Source organism: Anoplolepis gracilipes, chromosome 2 (assembly GCF_047496725.1).
Source record: "Anoplolepis gracilipes chromosome 2, ASM4749672v1, whole genome shotgun sequence".
In the NCBI taxonomy this organism is placed as follows: Eukaryota; Metazoa; Arthropoda; class Insecta; order Hymenoptera; family Formicidae; genus Anoplolepis; species Anoplolepis gracilipes.
Window position 1 is genome coordinate 11012000 of NC_132971.1, and position 25610 is coordinate 11037609.

The 25610-nt window shown below is 36.5% G+C and overlaps 5 protein-coding genes across 17 annotated transcripts; 3 read left to right on the forward strand and 2 right to left on the reverse strand.

Annotated features, from left to right (window-relative positions):
* Positions 1-304: 304 nt before the first annotated feature.
* Positions 305-6756, reverse strand: LOC140663199 (uncharacterized). 6 transcript variants are annotated; one of them, XR_012046237.1, is made up of 7 exons: positions 6526-6756; positions 5182-5397; positions 4818-5049; positions 4296-4564; positions 3876-4211; positions 3060-3649; positions 305-2260 (listed from the first exon to the last, which is right to left on the reverse strand). XR_012046237.1 is itself a non-coding variant. In XM_072887198.1 (6 exons), the coding sequence occupies exons 1-6, from the start codon at positions 6657-6659 to the stop codon at positions 3184-3186; spliced, it is 1653 nt and encodes a 550-aa protein (XP_072743299.1). In that variant the 5' UTR covers positions 6660-6756; the 3' UTR covers positions 305-3183. The 6 variants fall into 6 exon arrangements, 5 of the variants coding, with proteins under 5 accessions (XP_072743299.1, XP_072743301.1, XP_072743303.1 ...); XM_072887198.1 differs by having other exon boundaries at positions 305-3649; XM_072887200.1 differs by having other exon boundaries at positions 305-3649; positions 6522-6652.
* A 41-nt stretch (positions 6757-6797) lies between these two features.
* Liprin-beta (liprin-beta 1) lies at positions 6798-17645 on the forward strand. 8 transcript variants are annotated; one of them, XM_072887192.1, is made up of 12 exons: positions 11684-11823; positions 13024-13226; positions 13398-13549; positions 13650-13980; positions 14174-14335; positions 14409-14540; positions 14750-14921; positions 15428-15717; positions 15807-15983; positions 16089-16460; positions 16638-16838; positions 17265-17645. In XM_072887192.1, exons 1-11 carry the CDS (start codon positions 11787-11789, stop codon positions 16794-16796), a joined length of 2187 nt encoding a protein of 728 aa, XP_072743293.1. In that variant the 5' UTR covers positions 11684-11786; the 3' UTR covers positions 16797-16838; positions 17265-17645. The 8 variants fall into 8 exon arrangements, with proteins under 8 accessions (XP_072743297.1, XP_072743295.1, XP_072743296.1 ...); XM_072887191.1 differs by having other exon boundaries at positions 11685-12361; positions 16638-16734; XM_072887190.1 differs by having other exon boundaries at positions 11690-12361.
* Positions 17646-18101: 456 nt separating this feature from the next.
* Rpl27a (ribosomal protein L27A) lies at positions 18102-20306 on the forward strand. The gene is made up of 6 exons (XM_072911780.1): positions 18102-18167; positions 18447-18510; positions 19137-19234; positions 19430-19579; positions 19868-20003; positions 20167-20306. The coding sequence occupies exons 1-5, from the start codon at positions 18165-18167 to the stop codon at positions 19994-19996; spliced, it is 444 nt and encodes a 147-aa protein (XP_072767881.1). The 5' UTR covers positions 18102-18164; the 3' UTR covers positions 19997-20003; positions 20167-20306.
* A 34-nt stretch (positions 20307-20340) lies between these two features.
* Positions 20341-21589, reverse strand: Sf3a2 (splicing factor 3A subunit 2). The gene is made up of 2 exons (XM_072911779.1): positions 20885-21589; positions 20341-20805 (listed from the first exon to the last, which is right to left on the reverse strand). The coding sequence occupies exons 1-2, from the start codon at positions 21428-21430 to the stop codon at positions 20527-20529; spliced, it is 825 nt and encodes a 274-aa protein (XP_072767880.1). The 5' UTR covers positions 21431-21589; the 3' UTR covers positions 20341-20526.
* Positions 21590-21928: 339 nt separating this feature from the next.
* Positions 21929-24014, forward strand: LOC140662852 (WD repeat domain phosphoinositide-interacting protein 4). The gene is made up of 7 exons (XM_072886511.1): positions 21929-22274; positions 22340-22607; positions 22698-22938; positions 23022-23170; positions 23260-23361; positions 23436-23554; positions 23628-24014. Exons 1-7 carry the CDS (start codon positions 22229-22231, stop codon positions 23735-23737), a joined length of 1035 nt encoding a protein of 344 aa, XP_072742612.1. The 5' UTR covers positions 21929-22228; the 3' UTR covers positions 23738-24014.
* The last annotated feature ends 1596 nt before the right edge of the window (positions 24015-25610 follow it).

The following is a 25610-nucleotide window of genomic DNA, read 5'->3' on the forward strand; positions in this document are numbered from 1 at the left end:
TTCCTTATAATACATAATATTCATGTATTTAGATTGTACCCATTACACCGTAGTAACATCAACATTTTTTTTTTTCTTTTTCTATTCCATTCTCTTATCGATTTAAATATATCTTTATTCGTATGTCGTATAAATAAGTGTGGAGGGAGAGGGGAGGGGGCGGAATAGTCGAGAAGGGAAGGTGCAGGAGGTGGGTCAGGATGCGGTGTCTAAACGCCTGTCTCTTACCACATACTTTCCCGAGGCCGTGCGTCTCTCTCTCTCTCTCTCTCTCTCTTTCTTTCTCTCTCTCTCTCTCTCTCTCTCTCTCGTCGTACTCTCGCTTGCCCTAAGATATATACCTTTACGTCTATCTTCTAGCTTTAAGACTATTTTTTTCTTTGTAAACGTGATCACAGTGTAAAGGCGTCGCTATATACGCTAAAGCGGTAAGCACATACGGTGAACACGGGTTAACACACACGTTCCTGGTCCGTACATCTTTGAGAATCGCATCTCTCGCCTCGCTTCTTCCCTTCCCTTTTCAATCAGATGCCTTCATTTTTTTTCTTCCCTCTCCTCCCACACAAATACACGCAATTTTCTTTCTCGATGAGACGTTACTTTCAATCAGGCACTTTTTTGTTCACGACTCCGCTCCCGAGGACCCGCGCGAGAGTACGACGAACGCACGCGCGCGCATTTTTTTTTTTTTTTTGTAAAGGTATCTAAAAAGATTTGTACGTCAATGATGCTTTAATAAGGATCGAAAGTGCGGATGACGAACGTGTTCTAGTAATAATAATGAATATACGTGCATACTTTGCATACAAAATAGTGGTAGTTTCGCGACAGCTCTTAATACGTATATCGATCGAAGAGATAATTCGTGTATGTTGCATTCGTTTGAAGATGGATATAAACTAAATGAACAAACAACGAATATTCATCATTAAAATTCGTAAGATGTATAACAATTACAAACAGAATTTTGTCAGCGTTTGATTCGCGTTTCGATATATCACTCATGAGACGATACATCAAAAAACAATTAATGCAATATGGATAAAAATATAGCCCAAAACAAATATTACAAAGTAAAAAGAAACGAGTAAACCACAAATGGTTAAAAAATTTTGCATTCGTGTTGATCATTCAGTGTATATCCACTTTTACACGCGAGATCTGTCCGATGGATCTCTCTTTCTCTCTTTCGTTATTTTTTTTTTTTTACTCATAAAAGTTCGCCAGTTAAATTATTATTATTATATTAACGCAATCGGTTCTTGTTAGAAAAGCACCGTTAACTCTATTACGATATTCGCCTATTTAATCGTATAGTTCCGTGGTCTCGGTCCTCATGTGGAATGCAAAGCAATAATAAATTAATTAGACTCTAATAAATAATTATATAATCGTATTAAATATTACGCGATATACAGAATAGTTATTTTAAATAACTATAACCATTTACAGCAGTGTCCGTAGTGTATGTATGTGTATGTATCTCTCCGTCTCTTTGAGACGGCATATAATTATATATATATATATATATATATATATATATATATGTTTATATTTATATATATATATATTTATATTTATATATATATATATATATATATATGTTTATATTTATATATAATATCCGCGTGTGTACAGATATCTGTGTGTCTGTGCTGTGTGACTCTATGCGTATATATGCATACATACATATATACTATGTATATATATTTGCTGTATCTCGATTTTTCCCTTCGTACTTTCTTTTCTCTAATACTTTCTTTTTTTCTGTACAAATATTTATATATAAAATATTTATCGAATCAAAGGCGAAAGAACGGAGAGAAGTGACCTCAGCCAAAATCAGATGGATATCGAGATACCTGCTCTGTTTGGTACGGTACGACTTTTCGCTAAAAGTCACATCTCTCGAACTTGCTCCCTGTCGTATTTGAATAATTAATAACGCGTGTCCACAGCTTGGCTCGTTTGTGCCCTGTACATTTTTTATCTCTCAGTTTTACACCGATTTTACCAGTGCAATAAACACGACACATTTCTATCTAAAAAAAAAAAAAGAAAAAAAAATTGTATCCGATACCTTGAAGCGACTGTGTCGCAATCAACGTACTATCGTAATCGATCGGTATCCAAGTGTATCGATACGGGATGTATTCGGTGTCGACACGCTTCTGACTAACGCAACGCTTTCGAATTCTTCAAATTTGTCTCGACAACTCTTAAATCGCCTCTCTCTTCCCAAGTCCATAAGAAAATCCTAAATTCATTTAAAAATAAATGTTTCGATTATTAGTACAGTGTGACTCTTCTGTTATATAAATTTGATCCGTATAGTTCTCAAGTACCTGTATTTTTATACTTCAGTTGCTTTATGCTTTTTTTTGTCTTTTAAGGACTTGGCCTTGGGACAACAATAAACGCATTTTTTTCATTTATAAAATGTACTCACTAAATATCTGCGTCGTCGCGTTCGTCTCGAGCATTCAAACCGCATAGAGCAACTAGATAATCTATTTATCCGAATTTTTAGTGTAATTTCTTTCGCGACAAAGTACGGCGCGCACAGCTATATTTATATGTATATATATATAATTTTATTTCTCACAATCGACAGGGCAATCCGCGACGTGCTTCGTCGCGCGCGTTTCTATACTTATTTAACTAATTTAAGACTAATGATAGAGCTCGGAATATCTCAATAAAGCCCTATGGACGGATAGTTCGTACAATATAACAGCATGATGGACGAGTATGTGTTGGCAATTTCTTTTTTCTTTCTTGAAATTTTCTCTCTCTTTTAAAGAAAAGGCACAATTTGTCGCGCTTTGTACATTATTTTCTGAGAGAGCAGACATACTTGCTCAAGTTTTCAAATATAATAATTAAAAATTTATAATTTACAATTGACTGGCCGTCATGCTTCGGCGAAAGAAGGGACGAGCGCGTTCTTGCAATTTTCAAAAGTATTTTTTGGTTAATAGTATGTCTAGACACATCGCAGAAAATATTTGCACCTTCATACTAATGAACACTGAACGTACGTACAACATACGTACCGATTCTCCTGCCGTTTTCTTTCGTTCAACGAAGAAGTGGGAGGAAAGAAGAAGAAACGAAAAGGGGATAGACGAATTTTAGCCGCAGGTATCTCTCTTTCTCTCTTCTCTCTTCTCCTCCCAGCTACTGATGACTCTTGCTCAGTAAATGCGAGTTGAATTGATACAGATTGCAGCACTGCTCCCCGCAAATATTGCACTTCCACGGATTACTCTCGCTGTGACAACCTTTGTGAAGGAAGTATAACGTCTGATCTGGAAACGTGATGCGACAGTGGGTACACTGAAGTCCGCTGGTGCGTGGATCCGGCCTGGTCGAGGTAGGCGGTTCACCCCTCGAATGTGGATTGGCGCCGCCGCAGCCGCTGTTGTTATTGCTGTTATTGTTGTTATTGGCAGAACTAGTGGAGAGCTTGCGACGTAGATCATCACGCAGCAGCGATTTCAACGGCGACACTTTGATCAACGATGGCAACGGCAGATTGCTCGACGTCGCCCCGCTATCGTCCATACCGTTGCTGTTTGGTTCCTGCTTGATGGGTATTAGAGAGATCGACGGTGTAATCGCTTCGTCGCCTCCGCCAACATTTCTGAAGAAAAGACCAAGAATTTGCGATCAAATAATTCGCGTTAGAATGCAATTAAATGTTGATATTTTTCATTTTTAAGCATACACAAATGTCTCTCAGGTAAAATATAATTGAGATTACAAACTGACACAACGCGCAAATGTAAAGCCTCTGATGAATAATTTTCAAAAACGTTTAACGCGCACACTGATAAAAATTAATAAATTAATATCCTTTAAATGTTTACCTATGAATGGTGCTGCTATTGATAGCTAATTGATGATGACTACTGCTCGGCGCATTGCTATTGCTGTCGGCGCTCTGCGGGCTATTAGGACTATCTCCGTTCAATGGGGCAGGACTCGGATTTCGCTGGTTGGCAGCCTGTTCGGGGTAAGGAATGGATATTTCTACGTGAGGCGTGAGGAAATGCATAGGAGGTGTAGCGTTGTCGGTCGAACGATTGCCAGTGCTGTCTCCACTGTCGGATAAGGGTGCCGAAGGCATCGCTTCTCCGGATGTGCAACTATTCATTATGGATGTAGAGCTATTTGGTCCTGGATTATCTAAATCTATTCCATGTCTGCGAATAATTAAAGGGTTTATATAAAATGAAGAAAATGAGAAGACCAATGTTCTTTTTCTTCAAACAATTCGTATGACTCACCTATTAAAGAAGTGCAACCTAAGGCATTTCATAGTTGCTGCACGATAGTTGCAGAGAGGACACGATTTGACCATATCGTGCTGACCGACGTGCTCGTTTTGAAAGTGAGCACGCATCGCGATCTGTCTCTGAAAACCACGGTTACATATTGGACAATGGTATGGCAAAGTCTTCGAATGTGTCGTAAAGTGTTCCGCAAGATGGTCTTTCCGAAAGAATCTCTTCTGACATACTCGACATTCATATGGTTTTACGCCTGTATGCCTCATCTGAAAGAGATAAATGATGAAATAGGTCAAATGTTCATTGATAAAATACACAAAGAATCGTCGTTTATATATAAAAAGTGAGATTATATTTTATTTAAAAGAATTATATATCTATTTTTATTTCAAACAGCTGTTATATTTGTGTATTTGTACCTGTCAAATTCTCACTGTCATCATCAATCAATTATTTAATGTGTAACATTAATTAATTACACAATAGAGATGTTATGTCGTGTAATTTTTTTATACTCACTTTGTGTCGTCTCATGTTAGCTCCATTTGAAAATTTCATATTACACACATCACATTCAAACATTTTTCTGTGAGACCTCATCCCTGAATGGCCCTCTTCCCCATCTCCGTCATTCTCTGCTCCTTCTATGCCCTCAGCACTCTCTCCTGCTTCGCCACTTGCCAGACATTGATCTTGATGAGCGGAGAAAGCTGTCTTGTTTATAGTTTCATAATTATCGCACCTATCACATCTGTGAAATAAAGGGTATACTTTCTAGAATTCTAAGATACTTTCACTGGTAAAAAATTATGTTTTAGGTATTCCATTGTAACTGTTGCTATCAACATTGTGGCTGGGTGCAAAATCACAATTTGAATCTCACCTAAATGCAGGGACAGCTCCGTCGCTACTATCATAATTGGTATTTAGAGCTGCCTCGTTATCTGGATCTAATGTCTCTTCCTCTCTGTGATTAGAAGAGTCACCAGCCTCAGCGTGCGAAGAGGAATGAGAGTCTACCTCGTTTTCCCCACCACCACCATCAACTCCATCTGACATGTTATCAAGCGGAAGGACTATCCTGAGTCCGTCATCTAACCTAGGATGACAAGCACAGATTAGTCGATTATTTATTTACAAGTAGTACACTTAACATAAAATTCACGTCACATTTCTAGACGCTTCTAAATGTCGAAGAATTCACTCAAAGGCACTGTTCGCCCGTTCAAACAACCATGACCTATTTAAATGATCTGTCATAAAATCCTAGCCTTATTTAAACGTCTCTCGCTATCTCGTTCGAAAACGTTTCAACAGATTTATATATCAAAAGAACTACGCGTAAGGATCGATCGCGTTCCATATTTCACAAAATCGAGCGAACGGCAGGAGGAGGAGGAGGAGGAGGAGACTTGTCGAGGAAGTCGAAGAGCGCACGTCGCTCGAGCACTCGACATCGTCGTGCCCTACATAACGTCATCTCGTTTATCGTCATTTAATTGTCATTTAATTGTCGTCACCATGCTCGTGAACACGTCGTCGTCGTCGTACAATCTCGCAGCGCCTTTCGCGAAAAGGCCTTCGTCCGCAATTTTTCTCTCGGAAAACGCGTGATTTTTTGCACGTCGTGTAAAAAGAAAAAAAAAGCAAAATTGTTTTCGTCGCGCGTCGCAGGAGTGTCTCACGTACTTAATCACGTACGGGCCTTTTGCGCGTTCGATGCCTCCTTTACCTGTCAGCTCTCTCTCCGTCGGCGATACCCGTGTCTCTCTGTCAGGTGCGCTGTCAGTTGAAGCGATTCGCGATACGCGCGCGACAGACGGAGAGAGAGACGGAGAGAATGTAACTCCGAGGTATTCGAGTGAGCAAGGTGCAACGGTACGAGTATTACCCAATCCTGGGAAGATTACGGCATAGAAACACCTGGTGGTAAAGCGCAATGCCAGAGTGCACTGCACTTTGTCCCAGTTTCGACCGAATCCGTCACTCGTGACGTAGTTTTCGCGGCTTTTCCGCGGAAAGTCTCTGGCGGTCGCGCACGCGACGGCGACGGGGGTGAGGGGGAGGAATTTGTGACGGGAGGAACGAAAAGAAGGGGAGAGGGAGGAGAGAGACGGATAGAGAGATAGGGAGGAAGGAAGGGCGGGATGAACGGGACACCTCTCTCTCTCTCTCTCTCTCTCTCTCTTTCTCTCGCGTGGAATCGTGGAGTGGACCACTTACTCACATTCCACGAGGAGGTCCACCACGGGTGCACCTTGTCCGGCGCCACGACGGAATCTCGCTCGTCCTCTCGCGCGCGCGCGCACTTGCACTCGTCCACCCGCCGCACTCACGATCGCCGTAACCACCGCGACGCATCACCGCGCATCTCTCCCCGATACCGATACCGCGTATGTACTTTTTATTTTCTTCCTCCCGCCCCTCCCCCCCCCCGCCGTTCCCGCGACGGCACCCAAGTATAAAATGTAACGGAAGCGCGCGCGAGTCCGGTATCTGTTCTGTACAGTACAGTGCGGTACAGTACTTCTCTCGTTCGTGATCGGCACTGCTGCCAACCCCTCGGTCGTTGCTGCTGCTACTGCTACGACGAGCGACGACGATGCGATGCGGATGATCTGCGCCGACGCCGTCGACGCGTATCCTAGACGCAGGTAAACAGCTGGGCGAGTGAAGGATGCAACTTCGTTCGGGTGGAAGCTCTTCGCGCACGTGCGCTGGAGCGTAACTTGGGTCGACTCGTGGTTGGTAGCACGTGACGACTTGTCAAACGTCATCCGGCTGTGGCGTGTTTACACGGAGAGCCGCGACGGTGATCATCTTTGATTCGTGATAATCCTATCCCTGATCCTGATTCGCGTGAATCTTCTTTTTGAAAATGTGCGCGATCGAACGTTAGTAGCGTAGTTCGCCCAATCTTTCTCGTATCACGATAACGCGCGAATTTTACGTCGATTCCGCAAACTAACCTCATTTCGAGTCCCTTTCGCTGTGCACGTCATCGTGTTGTTTGTTGACGCACGTTTCGCACGCGATACTGTTATGTTGCGTACAAGATGCGAAGAAACATTGTTGTAACTGATACGAATTGATACTCCCCCTCGGATTTCCTGTGCATTTATCGATGTTTATCGAATGTACGAGTAGCATTCGCAAGTTGACAGATTGGCATAAACAGGTATCTACATCAATTTCATTACGCTGCATATTTTTACTATTTAGCACTAATTTATTATTGTTGGGATATCTTTTCCCTATAAAAATTATTCTACTTGCGTCGATGAGAAAATGACAGTTCTCGCATTTTATACTTCTGTAAATCGAAAATATCGTGTATAGGTAGTAGTGCAACAATAATAATCAGTGCACTGTCACACAATATTTATCAGAAAAATTCTAATTTATAGAGACTATCATTCACTCTTTTTTTTCGCTATTTTTTAATTTTTTAAAAAACATTACTATAAGTAAATAAAAAAAAATTATATATGTGTATGTGGATTTTAAATAAATAAAGTTTGACACAAAGATTATAATTTGTGTTCTCTTTATATAAAATTTAAAAACATTGTATAAAAAATAATATATAAATTTATATACAAACATTTATCTCTATAAAAATAAGTGTGCACAGAAAGAAGATGTTTAGTGAAACACAATTCTTTACTTGCATTTAGTGCAGTTTCGCCCGCGCGGAAAGGCCAACGAAACGGAGATGAAAAGAGAGAAAGAATGCTAGAAAGAGAGAGAGAGAGAGAAAAGAGGTTGGAGAAGGGACAGAGAGACGGAGTACATGTTATGGTGGCAAAGTGTTTGGGCGTTGCTCTTGAGTACCTGTTGATCGTCGCTCGCACGTTATTTTCGCACGCAATCATTTATTACTTTATTAATAGTAATCCGGTTCTTCGGTTTTCTTATCATCGTTATCATGAAACGACACGGTAAGATCGCAATCGGGGACAAGCGTTTATCTCGTGACGTTTTGTCTCTCTCCTCCTCTGTATACTTACGTCTCACTTCCTCTTTCTCTGTCTCTTTTTCTCTTACTTGTTAATGTTTTTTTCCGCGATCGATCGTCGCAACGCAAATTCATCATGTGCCTCTTATCTGATAAAAATATCGCTTTGCATATGTAAAGTGTTTCTGGGATCAATCTTGTAAATTTGTCGCTATAATGTAAGCAGTATATTTCTGTTCTCGGGTTTTTGCACTTTTTTTATTTAAAAAAATCGATATTCTATAATTGAGTTTCAAAGGCGGTCGAATTTAATTTTTAAAAAATGCAAGATTCCTGTTAGTACAGGTATTTACGACAGAAGTGTTATTTTAAAATCGATTCCGTATTATTTAAAGATTATAGTTTCAGAATTTATATGAAGTTTATGATTGAGTAAAGAGCTTAATTATCTTTTTTTACCATTTTTTATTAAATTTAATTAAATTATAATTAATCATTATATTTCATACAATTAACACTCTTTCTGTTATTGTTAGCACAAATTATATAATTAGTTATATAACAATAACTATATATAAGTATACCAATAACTATATATAAGTATAATAAGTTGTACCGTATCTCGTATGATTTTTTATTACATAATATGTCGCAAATGTATTTTTCCTCGTAAACTTAATTTTATTATCGTTTATCTCTTTTTTTTGTCAAAAGTAATTCCTATTTTTATATTTCGATAAAATATAATTGCACTTTACACACACACACACACACACACACATACACATATACATATATGTACTAGTTAAAATACATAACTAATTAAAAAAATTAAAAGTTACGTTAAACAATTAAAAAGTTTTTAATTTTATTACTTTTAAACGCGTGTTAACTTTTAACTTAAACTAATTATTTTTATATGAATTAACACTGATTTTTTTATTTCAGTTAAAATAATTTATCAATTATAATATTAAAGCCGTGTGAAAATGGTTGCAATGCGTAAAATAAATATGTGTTAAGCTAATATTTCATTTGTCAGATGTGTCGATTCGCTGTTAAAGAATTTTTATTATTTTAATATGTAAGAAAAAATAAAGAAAAATACATTTTCTCTCTTATAAAACACTATCTTTTTATTATATCTAAATTTAAAATATACAATTAAAAGATTGATTATGTAAAAAACACATAGTTTTGCATAATTAACTTTCAACTTTAATAAGTTAATTTAATTTTAACTTAACTTTTAACTGTGAGTTAGCTTTTGTTTTAACTTTTAACGTAAACAATTGGTTAATTTATGGGCTATTAACTTTAAACTTAATTTACAAAAAATAATAATTTTCTCAATCTTATATATATATATATAGATTGTCGTTTAACTTGAAATAAAATTAAGAGCCGCTCGTAACTTAAAATCTCTTTCGTCCGCATATTTCCTTGTCTGTTTAATGACACGCTCCTAACTCATCGACGCAATTATCGTTCTCGCAAGTGCGTTCTTCCCCACGACAGTGCAGCTACGTCGTCTGGAAAATCGTATGAATCAGCGCGGCTGAGGCGTTTCGTCTCGTTGCGATTAGTATTGCGTCTGGATTTTCAAAGCTTGCGAAACGAATTTTTACATGGAGTGGATGTCGGAAGAATGTTTGACAAACACGTAAGAAAGATCTCTTCTTCTTGCAGCGTTAAATGGTGATGGGCAAAGGTGAGGAGAGGAACGGCACGACAGCGCAGGCGGGAGAGTCAACCTTCCTGGCGAAGAGCTCGAACGAGGCGAGCAAGATGCTGGAGGCCGCGCTGCTCCAGATGGATGACATTATTTCCGGTACGATCGAGATTTATAGATATATTATTTATATTATTTATATTATGTTATTTATAAATATATACATATGGATATTTGCGCGAACAAGAGGGTTTTCTAAACAAGAAGAGAGATACCGGTAGAGATGTAAACAAGTCATTTTTTTAAGAGAAAAAAATATTGAAAAATTATCTTTATTTATTATTTTATTTATTTATTATTTTATTTTTATTGAAAAAAAAACAAATTTTTTTTTTATTATTATTTTTTTAAAATATAATTTTATTTTTCTTTATTATATATTTTTGTTAATATAATAAACTAAAGTTCTTATGTTTTTAATTTAGCTTTTAACGAAAAATAATTTTAATGAGATTTTTGTGACGAATTACATTAAATATGAGATATGATTTTAATAATAATTTTTAGATGCATAATAACAATTGTTATTATCCATTTAATTGAAAATTATCCGAATTGTGTTTGGTATTATTTTAATCAAAAAAATCCCATTAAAATTGTTTCTAAAAAAGTATAATAAAAAACAAAAGAGAATTTTTATAAAATGTTTACAATCATAAATTATTATACAAATGAATGGAGGAAGCCAATTGTAAGAGACTTTGATATTCTGTAATGATAGTAAAAATGTTAAACTCACATACATGTAAAACTATATTTTATTTTATATTTAGAAAAAAACAATTTAGTCTTTTTCTATTTACATCTCTAGATACGACAATTTTGTTTTATATTCTGTCGTTAAAAAATCTAGAAATAATTAGTTTCTCCAAGAATAAAATAAATTATAATAAATTAATTTAAGGATTTATTTCACACACACATATAATTATTATATCTAAAATAGATTCAATTATAGAATATTAAAGATCACATTTCATTTCATTCTCGTGCTGTGAACTTTAATCAACATTTATTGCGATTGCTTGCTATATTGTTAAATATATTTACAGGTGCTTGCGCTGAAAGTTCAGCCGAGAGCGGAAGCTCGGAATGGAAGAACTCGGTGAAAGAGGCAGCGAGAAATCTCGTGACCGCTATAAAGAGTGCACCGACGCCGCCCCCACCGCCCGATATCGCCACCGAGGACATCCTATTGCAATGGATGCAACCGGTAAGCGGACCGGCGGAAAGATAATACTACGCTCTGTTCCCGCACCGATTTTATTTCGTATGTCAGCAAAAGATGATTCGAATGTTTCAAATGCGTAAACGACGTTCCGGTTTCGGACGTGCGTTTCGAAGCGCGTGGAACACGTGCGTTCGTCGCGTGCATCCGGGGCTACGACTTCACATCCGGGCCTACACGTACGCACGTGTCATGTACGTTCACATCCGAACATTTGACTTTGTTAGACCGTAATTACAGAGTTAGACCGCCCAGCAGGCAATTCGGCTAAAAGTCCACGATTTGATTTTGATTAATGTCACTTCTTGTGAAGTGATATTTGCCTTTCGAGAAATGCTTGTGATATATGATGAAAAGTTACGCATTACGAGGTAAGTATAATATAAAATTTATAATAATTATTCGTGTTTATTGGACATAATTAAATTGTTAAATATACATCAGTAATATTTGTTTTAGATTCATATCAGTAAAATAATTGTCAAGATAATGGTAACATATATTACCTGTTATATTATTATACTGATTGTGTAACTTGTTTAAAGCTTGTCATTTACTCTTTTCAAGTTTATGGATTGTAAAGAGCCGTCTAATGGCCACGATCTACGTAAGTAACAACAAGAGAGGACACTGATCTATTTATAAATTGTTGTCGCACTTCCCTCTCGCTCTCTCTCTTTTTCGTTTACGTACCTTTAGCTCCCGCTCCTCTTGAAGGATTTCATGACGTTAATTTTAGTTTCGGCTGAGACGATGCCGCGGTTGGTAACGCGAGAGTGCATCTAATCGAGATAACGTTCTATTGTGTACGAACGTCATTATTGGAGTCCAGTGCACTCTGCAACTACATTTGTTGACATTGCACCAAGTGTTTATTGAAAAGTAAGCGATAGACACGTGACTTTTTTTGTCGAGAAAAGTATCCTCACGACATTTCCTACGTGAATTATGAATAAATCTGTTACTAAAGCAGATCATAATGTGTATCGTATTGAGCTTAATTAGAAGATAAAAACACGGTGTTTTCGGAGAGTAAAACGCAAATAAATTCATCATGGAGAATGCATCATGGAACGACGTTATCGTTGCGGAACGAAAAAATCTCGCTCCGATAATGGAAGAAGAAGATAAAGGACAAGCGAAAGGTCTTTCTTCAATCTCTTTTCTCACCTCTATCATTTGTACATATATTAGCCCTAGTATATATCTGAAATTGTAAAATTATTGCGACGATATCACACACAAGACACAGATTTTATCTTCCGATCAACACATTACCCAGATCAAAATTTTTTTTTAATCGCGTTTGAAAAGTAGACTCGTATAATTATGCGATTTTCGTGAGAGTGAGACCACGACATTTTCGATATGTCTTTCAGTTAAAAAATATGATAAAACTCTTGGCAGACGTCCGACAGTCGAGGCGATCTCGAGACTCACATTCAGGCACTAAAATCGGCTGGCTGGCTGGCTGGCTGGCTGGCACCGAAGTCACGCTTTTGACGGAGCGTGCTAGAAATAGATTGCCTTAACCGCGGACCGCGCGCGCGGTTGACCGTTGAAGACTCAAAACGTTCATTGACTTCGTAAATACGAGCATATAGCGGTACGCGGGATCGATCGTGTCTCTTCTTCTTTCTGAATTTTTGAATAAATACGCAAAGTCACGACTCACGACTGCCGCACACGCGCGCGCGCGAAAAATAGATTCACCATTGCCCGCGGGCGGTACTGGACGAGAGGAATCTCTCGAAGCCTCTAGACACGCGGATTAAAAAAAGCTTTAATCCGTAATATCTAAATTCAGGTTCGCAATCGGACTCGTCGGACGCGGCGTCGACTATAAAGCTCTGGAGCAGCAGATGGACGCCCTCAGAGGGTTACGACTCGTCGGGCACATCGTCCGACTCTGACGCGGGTGACGAGTTCATCGAGGATTATCCACAGAGGATCGCGAGATCGACAATCGCGTGTCAGGCGACCTACCGTTCACAAGAGTGCTTATGTCAGGTAGAATCGAGAGAGATCAAACAGGAAGACGTATATACATATTTATAGATTATATTTATATATATATATATATATATATATATTTATTAATTAATAAGAAAAAAATTATTATACTGAAAAATAAGTAAGAGATATCTCTTCCGCCGTGAGGTACTGATGATATCATTGTAGGCTTGCTTACTCGGCTATGCTAAGATGCTAGCGCTTCAAGGGAGTATGCCTAATATCTGTGCAGTATCCAGCGGAATGCCTAATATCTGCCCGGCGTCGTCCGCCAGTCATCTGGGAAGTTTCTCGTCTCTCTGCCCGACGCCCTGTACAAGGTCGCTATTTTTTCTAGCATATCCTAACTCTTTATATTTTTATTTAATACCCAAGAGAAGTCGAGAAAACACTCTCCGATCTCCTTTTGCTACCTGACAGCGTATCCAGCGAGTTGACGCATCACACCGTTAAGGAACACGTCGGTCAATATCCGCACGTCTGTCATCTGCAGCAAAATCCAATGTGCGCAAAAGAACGTGGGATGTACGCAGGTAGTAGGACAAACAGCACGACATCCTTGCCGGTAGACTCGAATTCTCTGGGGAGAAGACGACGCAGATTACGCAGTAGAGTGGACCGCGATCAGAGAGCCATGTCTCACAGCGATCTGATCTGCCACGAAAGAGAGAGGCCGCGTCACTATTGCTCGCTACAGCAGTTTCACTGTGGGAGCGATGTTTGCATGAACAATTACCATAGTAAAACCGAGGTATACTGATGTATATAAAAAAAAGAGCTCTCAATAAAACTTTCATTTATACATTATGTGTGTGTGTATGCGTGTGCCATGTATGAATTATTTCCCAATTTTCTTTTTCTAAAATAATATATTGCGTTATATTATTTCAAATTTTTCAACACAACATATTATTAACGATCGTTTCGTTTAATTTGTTTTTCAGGAACGACTGAGAAAACTGGAAAGCGAACGTGGAGCACTTCATATGGAAGTGTCAGTTTTATCCGAGCAAGTCGACGCGCAATCAAGTAAAATCCAAGAGCTGGAAAGTATACTTCAGGAGAAGAAAGACAGCTTGAGACAGATGGAAGAGGCATTGCAGAAGGTAGGATATGATTTTACGATCACGTATCGTCGATATAGAGCTTAAAATAAACGAGAGTTTATGTATCTTACAGGAAGTTTTATCGAGAAGCGCTTTAGAGACGCAGAAGCTAGAGCTTCTCACCTCCTTGTCCGAAATGAAACTCAGACAAGCTAGTTTGGAGCACGAGAATCTGGCGCTGCGTAGCACAAGTCCTTTATCGAATGTTAGTATATATATATTTAAATCATTAATATATACATTTTAAAATTAAGAAATTCTAAACTATATGTAATTAATATATACATTTAAATATATATAAATATAATTAATATATATAATTTAAAATTTAAATTTTATATTATGGAATATACTACGATAAATAATCAAAATACTAAATATAACTGAATAAATACAATAATTTGATGTTTACAGGGCGAAAGATTCAGCAGACATACGGGTCAATATAGTAGTCTTCCTAGGCCACCGACATCCAAGAAAGGTGTTGCATTTGGTAAGGTTCCAAATTTAGTCTCAGGAGCGCATACGACGGTACCCTTGGCTGTTAGGGGAGTCGCGGCGAGATGCCTGTCCGCCCCTATTCTAGGTTTCGATCGATCTTTATCTAAGCATGCGGTGTCACACGTTTAGATTTTTTTTTTCAACGAATCCATAATCGTCGCGCAATATTAATCGGTAGTAACAGCATGAGAGGTAACTCGCTTGCAAAGCATTCACGGCTAATAATGCGTGCATGCATTCGACTTCGTTATCATTATTTAATGCATATATCATTTAAATTTCTTCTCGGTCCGAATTAATTTTCATAAGTGTATGCAAGCGTATGCTATTTTCTCATTTTTATTTTATTATTATTATTTTTGATCCATTTTGTACTATCGAGAAAATTTGATGATGCAAAGATACAGCTTGTTAAATTATAATAATAATTATATGCTACTTATTTAGAGAATTACATATATGCAGTTAAAATAAACAGGACCGCGAAGGATTAATATAAATATCATTACATGAAATATACATGAGATATACGTGTAACGTTGTTACTAAGTAACATTGAAGAGCGATTATAAACAGATATTATCATTGCAGCGGAGGAAGCAAAGATCGTGATCTGCGAGGCAAACACGGAACCGCCGCCGCCGAAACCGCTCGCGGAACTTACTATGGAGGAAATTGGCGATTGGTTGGCTCGTCTCGGTTTGGAATGCTACGCCGCCGAACTGAGACGATGGGGTGCTACTGGACCAAAGTTGCTCGACGCCACGCAGGTTCAACTGGAGAAAGAATTGGACTTGAAGAACAGCCTTCACAGGAAAAAGCTCCTTTACGCTATCGAATCGGAGCGAAGCAACGGCGCCGGATTTCTCGGTTCTCACAAGGTTGCGTCTTAAAGCGCTTTACTTCGATTTGATGCATGTCATTGGAAAAAAAATCCTAGGCTAAAACGATCCTCTTTGATATCTCTTAGATGGACAACGCGGCCGTGTTACGGTGGCTGGATGACATTGGTCTGCCTCAACACAAGGAAGCCTTCCACAACGCAAAAGTTGACGGTAGAGTTTTACATAGATTGACCACAGAGGATCTACTGAATCTCGGAGTGACTGCACAATTGCATGCCGCCAGTTTAAGACGCGGAATTCAGGTACCCCACCCGCGTGTGTTATATCATACTTTAATTATTCAGACGTTTTAATATAATGTATATATTTGAAATATCGGTATGCAAAATGAGACTTGTAAATTGCAGGTTTTGCGAGACTTGAATTTTGAGTTTGACAACTTGGAGAGAAGATCCGCGAATGGGAACGGCGCCGACGGTAGCAACATGACTCTCTGGACGAATCATCGAGTGATGGAATGGCTCCGGGTCGTGGATCTCGCGGAGTACGCACCAAACATGCGCGGCTCCGGCGTACACGGAGGTCTGATGATCCACGAAGGTCGATTCACCTCCGAGTTGCTCGCGACATTGCTCAGCATTCCGCCGGCGAAGACTTTACTTCGCAGGCACTTGACAACGCACTTTAATCAGATACTTGGCAGAGAAGTGGTCCAGCAGAAAAGAGAGATAGAAAACACACTTGGATTTGTTCCACTGACGCTTACCGCCAGATTAAAGGTGTGCGTTTTAAAATTCTACTTTAACATTATACTCGTTATACTAGAGAAAATAATCTTATATATAATAATCTGATATTTCTTATGATTATTTTTAATACAATTTATTTTATTACAATAGTGTTAATGTTACTTTTTAAAAATATTATAGTTTAATGCGTAGTTTAATTTGAATCAGGTACCAAAGAAATCTCAATTCACGTTGAAACGTAAAAAGAGTAAAAACGAGATGGATTTCGGCAATCTGGTTTGCCCATTGGAGGCATCGCCACCAGGTACCCCATCAACGCCCTCGTCAACACCGGGCAGCCCTAACTTGAACTCACCCACATTCTAACCACAATTAAAACTTCATTCGAGTAATCATCTAAACTAACTTGTAAGTCTAACTCGACTAATGATATTAAAAATCGAGTTACTGAAATATAAGGTTAAACTTTTATAAATTACATAAATTATATTTCTCTCATTCTTCTTTGCAAAAATCTATATTTCTGTCTCTGTAACATTATACTCATTTCAAACAAATAAGAACATAAAGATAACAAGTGTATTATATCTTTATTCAGCTCTAAAATTTTATCGGCTTATATCGCAGCAATCTATCTCATTTTGCAGCAATGTATTATAGCGATTGCTTATTTGATATCAATTTTTATTCACCTCTTCATTATGGACAATACTTCTTTTTCTAAATCATGGAAGCATCAAACTGCATATAGGGTGCTATTATTAATTGTTTCGGATGTATTTTTTGTTATATTTAAAGTTGTTTTAACCAGCTAAAAAAAATTATGCTTTTCAGATCTGGAGGATACTGGGCAAAGGAAAGTTATAGGTTGCATAGGTTGAATGGTGGATGGAATTGTACAGCAATGATATTTTCCGGCGTGCAAGAATAAATGGATATTTATATATCCAGCCAACTGACAAAACATTGAAAAACCGCTGGAATCACCCGGGACCAGTTATCCATATCATAAATTACCGTATTTAAACATATACTTTCATAAAAAGTTTACACAAACGAGAGCTAACTCCAACACAGCCAGTCTCATTAACTTCATAAATTAAAAGATTCAATGAAAATTAACCACATTTTAGAGAATAAGTATTTTTATTACTGATCGTCATTAAATTATAACGCAAATTGGAAATAAAATACTGAATTTGTATCTATTCTGAATATCTGTCTCTATTCACTTTATTTGACAATGCATACATAATTATATAATCAATTGTAAATTTCCTAGGATTATAAAATAACAAATGCCTTTTTATTACAGTGTCTTGTGTACAGAAAAGACTTTTTGCACATTTTTCAAATAATTATTTTATAACAATTATAATAATTTCTTAATTTTGATTCTCTACTCTAGAAAATAGAAATATTTTTTAATTATTCCTTTTTTTATGGAAATTATTTAAATATTTTTCTTATAAAAAATCTCAAATTTAATGTTCTTGAAATATTTAGCCTGAGAAATTATATATTTATCATATTCGCATTAAAATAATAAGAATTTTAAATTTTAATTTTTTAGTTGAGCTAGTAAATGTAAAAAGAGACAGAGATCTTTTTCTTTCTAATTCTGTCCAGAGCTCACAGCTTAAAGTCCCTAGAAGTAAGTCCCTAGGGACTTATTACAGCTCAGTTGTATTTCATTTTATCTCTACCTTCCTTCTTTTCCTTCACTTCGTCAAGATGGTGAGTGTCTTCGCGTTGTGTTACTTTTGTAATAATCCAACAATATCAACAGCATCATTGTTACGTTTGCGGTTTATTTATGATAAACTCACAATTGATAATATTAAGAATAATTTTCTTTAATTATTGTGCTCTCGAAAAAAAAATGTCACATTTATTTGCATCATGTTGGAGAGGGATAACCTCTCGGCACGTTAACGCTATTCTTGATACGAGCAATAATTTTAGTGGCACTCGTAGTTGCGTTACTTATGTTACGTTTTTATTGTATTTTCCTAGTCAACACACAAGAAGAAGACTAGGAAACTACGTGGACACGTGAGTCATGGTCACGGTCGCGTTGGTGAGTTTACTCCCATATGATTGTTGTAAGCAGTAAGCTTTCATGTGTCGTAAATGCATAAAGTAAATAAAAATATATGATAAAAGTTGTGATAAAAATGCATTTGATATTTATTTTCAATGAAGAAGAGAGAAAGTTTATGTTTTTAATAAATAATTCAGCAAAATATCTCGTAGATATCCATTATTCTGCGAATGAATACTTCTCAAATGAAAATTGCTGACTTCTTGCGCATAATCTTTCATCTTTTTAGATATACAAGAAAAAAGTCATTGCTTCTACAAGATAAATAACAATGTCAATTTTTGTTATTATACATGATGATATTGCAACGGGCGGTCTTAAAAGTGCCGTACAACACTTATATTCGTGTAGATTGTTGCATTCTGATTAATTCCTTGCCAAATATCTTTTTTATAATAATAACTTAAATTTTTTTATAATAATAACTTAATAACAAAAATTGTAAATAGTAATTTTAAAATACACATATATTTTAATATTATATCTCACATGAGACAATTTCTGTATTTCGATTCAATTTCTAAGAATGTCACATTTAAACTCTCTTTCTATATTGTACAAACAAATTGAAAGTTTATTATAATATCATTCACATTTTTCAGGCAAACACAGGAAGCATCCCGGTGGTCGCGGTAACGCTGGTGGTATGCATCATCATCGAATCAATTTCGATAAATACCATCCTGGATACTTTGGAAAGGTGAGACTGCCTCTCCAGGATATTACATATTCGTAAAGGCTATATATTGAATGATGAGAGTTTAATTTTCACCAGCAAAATAAATGATAGTGATCACATTCTACTACAATTTAAATTATTTTTCGCATGTAAAATCAGGATTATTGAAATTATATTTGTGTCACACATTTCTAATTGATTTTGTTCTATTGACAGCTTGGTATGAGGAACTACCATCTGCGGCGTAATACTAAATGGTGCCCTACTATAAATTTAGACAAATTATGGACTCTTGTCTCCGAACAGACGAGATTGAAATATAAAGATGTCGAAGGCAAAGCGCCTGTCATTGATCTTGTAAAAGCGGTAAGTCTTTCTTTTAAGTATAACTTTTCATGTATTCATTTGTCTTATATATATATTTTTTTTTTCTTTGTTTTTTTTTTAATATTTGGCAATAATTGCCTTACTATATATGATGATATTGCAACGGGCGGTCTTAAAAGTGCTGTACAACACTTACATTCATGTAGATTGTTGCATTCTGATAGATTCTTTGCAAAATATTAAATATAAAAATTTTAAATAATATTTTAAAAATACATAATATGTTTTGATGTTATAGAGTTTATATGAAATGATAAATTTTTTCAGGGATACTACAAACTCTTGGGAAAAGGACGCCTTCCAAAGCAACCTGTTATAGTAAAAGCTAAATTCTTCAGTAAGCAGGCAGAGGATAAAATTAAGGCAGTTGGTGGCGCGTGTGTCTTGTGCGCATAATCATTGAGTATGTTTTCTTTTTCTAATATTTTCATTTATAATTTTGCAATAGGTAAATTTGGAAAGTGTTAAATTATTTTCACAAAATGCAATGTTTGTATTATAATGAATTATTTGTGAAATACAAAAAAAAAAACAAAATTCTAATTTTATGCTTTTTTTATTTTCAGGGTAGAATTTATTTCTATAAGTGTACTCTTGTTAATACAAATACTAAAACTTTATAAAAATAAAAATAAAAAAATACATAAATCAAGAGTAATTTATGGGAACAAATATATTTCAGTGATAAATAAAAATTTTTTAAACACTCGTGTTTTTTTTCTCTCACAAGTTGTCTTATTTTTATAGATAGAGATTACATCTTATTATACATTAAGTATATTACACTTTCTATTTACTTGTGTAAATATCAAGTTTAGTCTTGCATATCAATGGAATATACAAATATAGTATTATATCTCCTTGAGGAAGATAATACGCGTGAGCTTTTATTAATAAAAAAAAAATTACTTGAATTGTCAAATGTATTATGCTATGTGAGGTGGTGGAGGAGGTATTTGCATTCCACTCGCTAGGAGAGCCGGTGGTGGCGGTACTGGATTAAATATAGGTGGTCTAGGAGGAGGTGGCGGAACAGGCACCATCGGACTCAGTCCCGGCCTTATCAGAGGAACTGGCGGTGGTGGTACTTTGCCCACGGATGGCTTCTCGTTTTTGAATGCAAACTGTAGAAAAAATTGTTTTGTATCCTTATTCCAATGAGTCCAGAACTTTCCTTCCGCCTTCTCCACTTCTCTACTGGGCACCTGCAAATTATTATAAATGATTAAGGCTTGATTTCATTCATGGAATAATCTTCAAAATATTCAAAGATAGAATTCTCACCTTGAAAGCGATAGTCTCATATGGTTCAGCTGCAAACAGCAGATACTGCCATTTGCGATCCGGTGGCTCGACTCTCTGCTCGTAAGCGGACATAAACCTGTGTCGTGGTATCACATTGTCCGCTACCTCTGGATAGTCTACCTGAAACAGTAGACTCTGCTGGCCGGATTCTGGATCGCGTTGCTTCGTAACTCGATAACCGGGTCGACCGATCTTTACGAATTTCTTGGGTTCGACCCGGGGTTTCTCCGGCGCCAGAGTCTGCGGCGCTTCCTTGGCCTCCTTCGCCGCTCTCCTGGCCAGATTAGCCTGATGCTTCTTGCCCTGCGTATGCGCCAGGTAACTGCCCTCATTGTTGTGTAAAGTGAGACACAATTTGCACTCGTACGAGCCCAGGTGATTCTTCATAAAATATGGGTCCTTGTTCAAGTCGATGGTCTCCAGGGCGAGCTGACGGAGCCGCTCCCGGCGGTCGCGGTTGCTCTCCGACCAGGAGGCGACCCCGCCGCCGCCGGTTTTACCACCAGGACGATTTTGGAAATCCATCCTCGATCACTCGGAATGAAGAGACGAGGTTTTTTTTGAAAATCGCTCTTCGTGAAATGTAAAAATCACCAAACGAGAATGTAAATATAAATAATCCCGTATGATGTGGTTATAATACACGATACACCATAAATAATTGTCTTACTTGCTACAACCGTGTTTAACAACTTTATTAGATGGGCATACGAACTGGAACCTCGTGCCCGATTGGACAAATTCTCGATCACAATATTTTTTCTTATATCATAACATATGTTCCTCGACATAGATATAGTAAGCCTTAAGCCGTAAGGAATTGACCAATCACAGTTGAATATGAGAAGAATAATCGAATGTGATTGGTTAATTTCTTACTGCTTACTACACCTATTGTAGATCCAGTTTTACAAGAAAGGATTTGACATTTGACCACTCAGGACTGGACGGACAGAGATTTCTTTGTCCTTATTGGTCAAATCCTATGCAACCTAGATTTTCGACGCGGTAATCTGATATAAGCATGACAGCATGACAGCTTCTTTGCAACGCGAGAGATTCATCGTGTTTCTCTGTGTTCATTGTGTCTGCTATTGTTATGAGGAAGCACACTTGTTGATAAATAATAGAAGTTTGGTCGAGATTTGACCAGATTTAATCATGCCACGATTTAATCTCAATACGACATGGATTTAATGTTTAAGTTGTTGCTAAAAATCGCTTCTATTTCCTGAAGAGAAAAAAAAAAGATCAAGATTATTAATAGAACCATTGCACGTTCTATTGCTACTTCGACGCTTTGTCGACGTAAATTATTGAGTTATGGCTGCGAGAGGTATTCACAGTTTGAGATTTAATCAAGATCAAGGTGAGCTTCTCAACCTTTCTAATTGGAGAAAGAATTTTTTTATTGACATTGTCTCCCTTCGATAGGATGCTTTACTTGTTGCATGGAATCTGGGCTGAGAATCTACAACGTCGAACCATTAGTCGAGAAGGCACACTTTGACAATGATTTCATGGGGAGCATCTCCATGGCAGAGATGCTCTGGAGAACAAACGTGATTGCTGTAGTGGGTGGTGGAAACCGTGCTAAATTTGCTGATAACACTGTCTTAATCTACGATGATCTATCAAAAAAATTTGTCATGGAAGTCACTTTTACCAGTTTAATCAAAGCAGTTAGATTGCGAAGAGATAAGTAAGTTATTTGACGTTCCATATGTTTCTTTTCGTAAATACAAAAAGGAAAAGAGCTGTCTATTTATATAAGAATGATCTTGTGTTGTAGGATGGTGGTAGCGCTACAGCGAGAGATTCACGTTTTTTCATTTCCCACACCTATTCGAAGGCTGTTGACTCTTGAAACTAGAGATAATCCGATGGGTTTGGTAGAAATTGCAACATTTGCGACGGCGCAGAGGCAGCTACTGGCTTTTCCTGGCCACAAACTTGGCAGTGTACAATTGGTAGATCTCGCAGCCACCGAAGCTGGAAGTTCCAGCGCTCCTGTCACTCTCTCTGCACATCAGGTATTTTAACAATTAATAACTCGAGCAATGTTTCATTTGTTCATTATTGCATTCATGTGTATAAATTCCTGCAATAACAACAGGGTGCACTGGCGTGTCTGGCAGTTAACGGAAATGGGACCATGATTGCTACTGCGTCCGTTCAAGGAACTTTAATCAGAGTATGGGATTCTGTGCGCAGGAGTTTATTAGTTGAATTGAGGCGAGGTGCTGATCCTGCTACACTCTATTGGTTAGTATAAAGATTAATATCATCATGCAAACTTAGTACAAGTTAACATTTTTATTTTATTAATTATTGCATATTTTAATTTTTTTTAGTATAACTTTTAGCAGAGACTCAGAATTTTTGTGTGTCTCGAGTGACAAGGGGACAGTACACATATTTGCTCTGAAAAATACCAGTTTGAATCGACGATCCACGTACGTGTTTTTCGAGCAAATATTAGTTATTTTAATTGCGTAATATATGAATAACTTTATATTATCGTTTTTAGTTTTTCAAACATGGGTTTTCTTGGTAATTACGTCGAGAGTCAATGGGCCCTAGCTACTTTCACGGTACCTCCAGAATGCGCGTGCGTTTGTGCATTTGGCATGCACAATTCTGTGATAGGTATATTTTGTATGAAAAAAAAAATTATTATTGATGTGTGCTTTGCTTTCTATCTTTTTCCTCTTTATTTCAGCTGTATGTATGGACGGAACATTTCACAAATATGTCTTCACTGCAGAAGGAAATTGTAATCGACAAGCATTCGACGTCTTTCTCGATGTGTGCGATGACGATGATTTTTAACATAAGGCCTACTGTGTTTTTATGGATAAATACAAGATTATTATTGTTATAAAACAGTACTTGCAACGAAATTTCTCTAGTCGGTTTGCAAATTCTTGTATGTGATAATTGTACAGGTATGCAGGTAATTGAGTCAATTATGCAAGAAGTACAAGTCGTAAAAAAATTAAAATCACAAGTCCCATTTGTGGCTTTTCAACTTTTTTACGACACATGTGCTTTGCATAATTAATTATATAGTTGTAATATTGATAGACATATATTTTGTACAACAAAACAGGCCATGTAATTATTTTTTATTTATCACCTAGCCTTTATCTTGACATGCAGAAAAAACTTTACATATCATATAATTTATTATATAATACACTGATTCTATAGGAACCTTCAAGTAAATTTTATTTTTAGAATAATTTATGTCTATTTATCTGAAGAGAAAGCTCGTTCTCTAATTCTCTCTGAAAGAAATAAATTACTTGTTATAATAATTAATAAGAAAATAATAGATATTAATAAATCGTTTAATATTTCAAGAAAAAACATGCATACTATATGGTTCAGGATCTATCATAGGTCGGATCATAGAAGCGTAACAGAATACACCTATAAGTCCAACAAAACCTCCGACAAATACACCATATCTCCATCCTTTCAATCGCATAGCTCCCAACTTATCTATTACATAAAGAAACGTATATGAGTTTTGAATACCAATCAATTTAAACCATAAATAGAAAAATTTTTATCATAAAAAAATTGAATTCCAAAAAAATACATACTGTTGATTAACTATAATACCATTACAGAAAAATATCGCACTAATTTTTATTGCGACAATTATACATATGTATGTTAACCACTAAATAATCCAGAGTTTTATTTGTGCAAAAGCTATCGTATATTATTGTTATCTCGTGTTTATTTTTGAGGTTATGGAAATATCGATAGTACGAGTTTCGATACGAGAATCGCAGATCGCAGTGACATTCGATAAATTTAAAATAAGTTGTAAGGGTTTAGCTGTCACCCTGTCACTAATAACTAATAATAATAATCAACGGTGCGCGGCAGCATCTTCACAAGATCTATCTTTTCTTGAAGATTCCAACAAATGTCGACCTCCACAATCGACCGGCACAGATCCCACTTCGGAATTCAATAATTCTGTAAGATACTGATAAGGAAAGTGGATACGATCACCAATTCCCGTAAGGATGAATAAAGTTAAGCCTCGATAGGCCACGTGTAGATACACAAGCATTAATGTCAGGATAAAACATATAGAGATAATTTAAAGTGTTCAGAGTTCACTGAATTTATTAAATTAAGATGGCAGTGACAGCGCACGAACCACTAGAGCTGATAATTGTTCGTAATAACGGTTCACTAATATAAAAGATACTCGGATCATTCGCAGACAGAAAAAGCTCTCGAATTAAAAATATCTATCCTTTTATCGATCTTGCTCCGAAATCCTATTCTGACGCAATCCTGCGCACCTCATCCATCAAATATTTTTTTAGAGTAAAACGTATAAGAAACATATAAAATATGAAAAAGTTGAACTTAAATAAATGTTTGCAATAATATTTATCTAAGAAATATTATATTATAAATTTATACACATAATAAATTATATATATATATATGTATATATATAAATTATATATATATAATTTTATGTAAATTTATAATATATTTTTTAGATAACAAAATTATTACGCGCATTTTAGTTCAACTTTTTTGTATTTTATGTGTCCATATGCTTCTGATATTTTATCATGTATGATTATATGTATCAGAAACAAAAAGTCTTATATGCAACATTAGTCGACGATTGCAGTAACAATGCATTATTGAAAATTCTTGACAT

What these genes read in the sequence shown, in the direction of transcription:
- Liprin-beta (XM_072887190.1), top strand. Translation starts at nt 12,271, where the DNA reads ATGGAGAATGCATCATGGAACGACGTTATCGTTGCGGAACGAAAAAAT. An exon ending in CACAAGAGTGCTTATGTCAG is followed by an intron (nt 13,227 to 13,397) that starts GTAGAATCGAGA and finishes ATATCATTGTAG; the next exon opens with GCTTGCTTACTCGGCTATGC. An exon ending in TGGAAGAGGCATTGCAGAAG is followed by an intron (nt 14,336 to 14,408) that starts GTAGGATATGAT and finishes TGTATCTTACAG; the next exon opens with GAAGTTTTATCGAGAAGCGC.
- LOC140662852 (XM_072886511.1), top strand. Translation starts at nt 22,229, where the DNA reads ATGGCTGCGAGAGGTATTCACAGTTTGAGATTTAATCAAGATCAAG. An exon ending in GATCCTGCTACACTCTATTG is followed by an intron (nt 23,171 to 23,259) that starts GTTAGTATAAAG and finishes AATTTTTTTTAG; the next exon opens with TATAACTTTTAGCAGAGACT. An exon ending in CATGCACAATTCTGTGATAG is followed by an intron (nt 23,555 to 23,627) that starts GTATATTTTGTA and finishes TCTTTATTTCAG; the next exon opens with CTGTATGTATGGACGGAACA.
- LOC140663199 (XM_072887198.1), bottom strand. Translation starts at nt 6,659, where the DNA reads ATGCGTCGCGGTGGTTACGGCGATCGTGAGTGCGGCGGGTGGACGAGT. An exon ending in CTAACATGAGACGACACAAA is followed by an intron (nt 4,565 to 4,817) that starts GTGAGTATAAAA and finishes TATCTCTTTCAG; the next exon opens with ATGAGGCATACAGGCGTAAA. An exon ending in AGGTTGCACTTCTTTAATAG is followed by an intron (nt 4,212 to 4,295) that starts GTGAGTCATACG and finishes AATTATTCGCAG; the next exon opens with ACATGGAATAGATTTAGATA.
- Rpl27a (XM_072911780.1), top strand. An exon ending in TCATGGTCACGGTCGCGTTG is followed by an intron (nt 18,511 to 19,136) that starts GTGAGTTTACTC and finishes CACATTTTTCAG; the next exon opens with GCAAACACAGGAAGCATCCC. An exon ending in ATCCTGGATACTTTGGAAAG is followed by an intron (nt 19,235 to 19,429) that starts GTGAGACTGCCT and finishes TTCTATTGACAG; the next exon opens with CTTGGTATGAGGAACTACCA.
- Sf3a2 (XM_072911779.1), bottom strand. Translation starts at nt 21,430, where the DNA reads ATGGATTTCCAAAATCGTCCTGGTGGTAAAACCGGCGGCGGCGGGGTC. An exon ending in ATGAGACTATCGCTTTCAAG is followed by an intron (nt 20,806 to 20,884) that starts GTGAGAATTCTA and finishes AATAATTTGCAG; the next exon opens with GTGCCCAGTAGAGAAGTGGA.